Below are 5,409 nucleotides of genomic sequence, written 5' to 3' on the forward strand. Positions count from 1 at the left end.
GCCAAACCTCCTTCTACATCCTCCTGCTCCTCCTCCTGTTTCTGCTCCTTCTCCTTCTCCTCCTCCTCCTCCTCCTCCTCCTCCTCCTCCTCCTCCTCCTCCTCCTCCTCCTCTCCTTCTCCTTCACTTCCTCCTCCTTCCTTCTCCTTCTCCTTCACCTCCTCCTCCTCCCTTCTTCCTCTCCCTCCTCCCTGTCTCGATCTATATGGCATACGGCCGTTGTCCTGGGCGCCAATCTTGTTTTCGTTTTTTTTTTTTTTTTTTTTTTTTTTTTTGTTTTTTGTTTCCTTGCTGCCGGCACTGTTGCTGGTCCAGATCATTCATTCGCATCCAGCGTGGGTGCGGGGCCAGTATGCTAATGAGCGTAGGCAGGCAGAACGAGAGTGCTACTGCATTTTTTGGCCGGACAGAGTTCATAGTCCTGGCGTTTGGCTTTGGCTTGTGGCTACTCGTTTTTTCCCCCTTCTCTCTCTCTCTCTGTTTCTTTCTCTCTCTCTCGTCTCGTCTCGTCTCGCTCTCTCGTTTGTCCTTTTTTGGTTCTCGGTGTCTGGGTTGGTGCTTCTTTGTCTGTTTTAGTGGTATGAGATTTTTTTTTTTAATGCATGTTTCTGGCTGCTTTTCGAATGGAAGTTTTGAGTGTGATGGAGATAAACACGTACACAACAACGAATGCAAAAGCAGGTTCTCATTAGCAATAATAATGCCCCAAACAGTTGCCAAACACTTTGCTTCACAGAAAACGAGAACAACAACAAAATTTTATACTCACTCTCCCTCTCTACTACAGGTAATAAAACGAAATTACACCATGTTTTAAAGATTACGCACAGACACACACACACACACACACACACACACACACACACACACACACACACACACACACACATATATATGTGTGTGTGTGTGTATGTATATATAATTCACTTTCCCTCTCCTGCAAGCAAACGTCACACCAAAACAAAAGATTATCTTCTGTTATATACTTATATAACCCCTCTCCCTCCCCCCCCCCACACATAAACATAACAAATAAACATCCAAATTTTTAAATCTTATTATCTTTTTATACTCACTCTCCCTCTCCCTCTCCCCCCGCAGGTGAAAAACCTTACCGGTGTCACTGGCCAGAATGTCAATGGCGGTTCGCGAGATCGGACGAGCTCACTCGACACTACCGGAAGCACACGGGAGCCAAGCCCTTCAAGTGCAAGGTGTGCGAGCGCTCCTTCGCCCGCTCCGACCACCTCGCACTCCACATGAAGCGCCACATGCCCAAGTCGCAGAAGCAGTGAGTCGAAGCCGGAGTCGGAGCTGGAGTGCGCCGAGCTTGACTTTGGCTTCGGCTTCGTCGGTTTCGTCGCCTGTGTGAAAAAAATGTTTGTTATTATTATTACTGTTATTATTATTATTATCATTATTGATATCATCATCGTCATTATTATTTTTTATAAATAATATTGCGTATCCTGCAGTGAAATGAAAGGTGAATATAAATATATTACTGCGAATTAACCCGTATGACAAGAAAAAGAAAAAAAATACAAATACAAATATAATTCGTATATAAAATCGTATATTTTCTCAATGAAATCGTAGCTAAGCTATTGATTTAACATTATAAACGGCAGCCAATTTTTCATCCCAGAGAAAAAAAAAATTATATATAAGAAGAAAATGTAGATTTTTTTTTTTACAATAACAGTGAATACCTCTACCTGTAATTGGGCATATATATTTTACCCCCCCCCCCCCCCCCCTTAATGATTAAGTTCGTGTCATCTGGCAGTTGATATGTCAGTGACAATTTTTAATTTTTTTTTTTTTTATTTAAGTCTTGGTATCCTTAGCCAATTTTTTTGTTTTGTTTTTGTTCCTCGCATAGCGTTTTTTTCCCCTTAAGTACCGTTTTTGCCTTGTAGCTAGGCTCCTTTTCGCCCTTATGTACCGTACCTACGTTTTTTATGTTTTATGTAAGTATACGTTATATACTTTCGGACACTCAGTTGATGTTCTTTTTTTTTATTCTCTCTATCTATCTATCTTCTCACTCTTTTACCTCTTCCCCCCTCCTCCCCCCCTACACATACGTTCTACCCCCCCATACCCCCTTCTCCCCCTTATTTCAATAAATCTTTAATATACGTTCCTGATTTTAGAATTTAAATAGGCGTTTTCTATGTTTTTTTGTAGTTCTGTTTGTCCCCCTAATTATCTCTATCGATATCTTACCATAAATCTTTTTCAAACGACTATTTTAATACCATTTAGTGATAATGATTTTCCCTATTTCGTGTTTTTAATTCCAGTTTTCTTTTTCGTCTGCCATTGTCTCAAAGACTAATGTAAGATGGCGCTGTTTCCCCCTCATGCTTTGAGCATAATAACGTCCATTTTGCCGAAATAATGTGTTCTGTGTGTGCCTTCGATAGGAAAAGTGTTGTGGAAAAATAAGAGAAAATGACACTTTACCTTAGCTCAAAACAATTCAGTCCAGTTTTTAAAATGGAGAGCGAATTTTATATAATGTTGTATCGTGTTACGGTGTCTGTGTCATACAGAAGGATATAGGCGTGAGTTGGCTTTGTTCATTGCTCTGGGAACACAATATGTTTTCCTTATTACCCTGTATTCTCCTTCGCTCTATAATTACACACACACATATCTATCTTTATACACCTCTATAGCATACAGTCATATACACATTTGTACACACACATCTATACACACACACACACACACACACATACATATATTTACAAATATATGTATATATATTTTTTCCTCCTCTCCGTTTTCCTTCTCTTTACTCTTCCCCTCATCCCCGCTCTCCTCTCCCTTTCCTCCACCTCCCCCTCCCTCGACCACGGCGCCCATTCATCCCAGGGCTTTGGCATCTCCAACAGCTGTTCCTTCGCCAAGTGCCATTATTTGTTGTATTTCATGTTAAAACTGAACGAAAAAGTCCCGTGCCATAATTGTGCCATATTGTGGAAAAAAGAAATGATACTGAAACGGAAAAAAAGAGAGAAACATGTTGTTTTTCTTAATGAGTATATATATATATATATATATATATATATATATATATATATATATATATATATATATACAATAATATATATATATATATATATATATATATATATATATATATATATAATATATATATATATATATATATATATATATATATATATATATATATATATATATATATACATGTACGTATTTTTTTCTGTTTGGTCTGTTGCTAAAACTAATTTAATATGTATCTTATTTCACGTTACAACTGCATTTCTTCTTTTCTTCTATACGTGTTATAAACGTATGTGTTGTTCGTGATAAAAAAGGCCAAAATAATTATTTTCTGTTGCCTTGTTTGGGAGAGAATCTTTCCTTTTTTTGTGTAGGTTAAGGCAAAATTATTGCTTTCATATCTTTTTTTGTTTGTTGTTCCTGGGATCAGTCAAAATGTGATTTCCCACTCCCCTTTTTAATTATTAATGATACAATTGTTATAATATATATTTTTAAAAAAGAACTTGGGTATATCATCTTTGTAAAGGGAGGTTGGATAGATTGTTGCCACGTACTGATACACGAGACTTATCGTCATTATTTTTATTTGGGCATTATTATTCAAAACAAGATGAATATAATGTTAATGATAACGATAATTTAAACAGTGGAAAGGTATTTATTTTAATAAATAACTGATCATTCTTGAGTATTTCATACAATACTTATAATAGTAATGTCTCATTATGGCAGCTCTTCTCACATCTGTCCAACCTCCTTCGTAAAACAACGATAACTATGCTAATTGCCGCGGGCGTGGGCGTATGGGCGTAGCACGAGCCTCCAGGGCCCGCCCACGTGCTCGTTTCCCGCTACAGGTTGTGTCTGAACATGTGATGAAAAAGCTCCCTTGTGTGCCTTCCGGAACACGTGGTTTTGTTTACATGGTCCCAGTCACGTGGTATGTTGTTTACATTGTTCTTTCGAGCCACGTGGGTTTTGTTTACATTCGAGGCACCCTTGTCGCGTGAAGATGAATCAATGGTTTGACGTTGATTTTCACCCCCCCAGAATAACTGAAAACAAATTATGATAAGGAGTATTTGTTGTGATCGCTCGCTACTCTCTTTCTGAGTTGTGATGAATTTATATGTCCCCAGGTTTGTGACGCTGTCCCTCCCTCAAGAATCTGTGATGATGATATATATTGTTCAACCTGCCCTTCCTTCCTTCCCCCCTTTCCTCCCTTTATTCTCTCTCCCAACCACCCCTTAAAAACCCTTAATCCCTATCTCCTCTTCCGTATATTTATCCCCTTCCCTTCTACACCTCTCCTCTTCCTTCTCCTCCCCCCCTTTTCACCCCCTTCTTTGACCTCCCCATGTTCCTTCCAGAAAAGAAGAAAAAGAATGGAAGTTGGTGTGACGCGAATTTGTACAAAGGCAAGCGGTTTTTTTTTTCTATTAATCGAAGGTGAGGCGCCGCTCCTGATATTTGGTAATGAGCTTTAGTCGTGTTGCCCTTAAGGACGCTGCCGGGGGCCCCTCGCTGGTACGGGGTGGATGCGTCCTTCCGTCGGCACTTATTATTATTATTATTGTTTTTTTTACCCCCAACCCTGTATTTCTTCCTCCCTTAATTCTTTTTTTGTTTTGTTTTATAACCCCCTCCCCCCCTCTTATACATGTAAGAACCCCGTCGTTTTCTCATCGTTTCCTCATCCCTAATCCCTCCCTCCCTCCCTCCCCCCCCCCCGCCCTCTTTCCTGAAAACCCCGTTCCTCGTCCTTATTATTATTATTTTTTTATATGTAATTAAAAAAAAGGGAATTTACCTCCTCCCTCATCCTCCTCAAATAAATCTCCCCCTCAAAAAAAAAAAAAGAAAGGTGAGGAAAAAAGTGGCAATGGAAGGGGAGAAGAGGAGAGAAAAGAGAGAGAGAGAGAGAGAGAGAGAGAGAAAGAAAAAAATAGAGAAAAAAAACAACAGATGTCGATGAAAATGGAATAAGCAAGACTCCATTTCTCATTCTTGCTTCCATCATCATCATCATCTCTCTCTCTCTCTCTCTTCTCTGCCTCTCCCCACTTTCCCTTCCTCCTCCCGGTTATCGCCCATTCCTCCACCTCCTCTTCGTCGGGACAGTAAAAATCATGTGACCTCTGTGTTTGGGGTCGTGTGCAACGCCCGGTCTCTTACTCATCCTTATACTCACACGCTTACTCATACTTATCGTTATTTTATGCTCGTAGTCTTACTCATACTCTTGTAGATTTTGATCATTCACGTTTGGTTTTTGTTTTTCATTATTTTTATTACTTATTATTATTATTATTATTATTATTTTTTACTCTACCTCTCTTTTTGATCATTCTTTTTTTTTGTTTT

The 5,409-nt window shown here is 39.0% G+C and overlaps 1 protein-coding gene across 1 annotated transcript in view; it reads left to right on the forward strand.

Moving 5' to 3' along the window:
- Positions 1 to 1,756, forward strand: part of LOC119580073 (Krueppel-like factor 5) — a 23,220-nt gene extending 21,464 nt beyond the window's left edge. Inside the window, exon 4 of the mRNA XM_037927977.1 lies at positions 1,102 to 1,756. Coding sequence (XP_037783905.1) covers positions 1,102 to 1,295 — 194 coding nt within the window. The 3' untranslated portion in view covers positions 1,296 to 1,756. The remainder of the gene's footprint in view (positions 1 to 1,101) is intronic.
- The last annotated feature ends 3,653 nt before the right edge of the window (positions 1,757 to 5,409 follow it).

Source organism: Penaeus monodon, chromosome 13, assembly GCF_015228065.2.
Source record: "Penaeus monodon isolate SGIC_2016 chromosome 13, NSTDA_Pmon_1, whole genome shotgun sequence".
Taxonomy (NCBI): Eukaryota; Metazoa; Arthropoda; class Malacostraca; order Decapoda; family Penaeidae; genus Penaeus; species Penaeus monodon.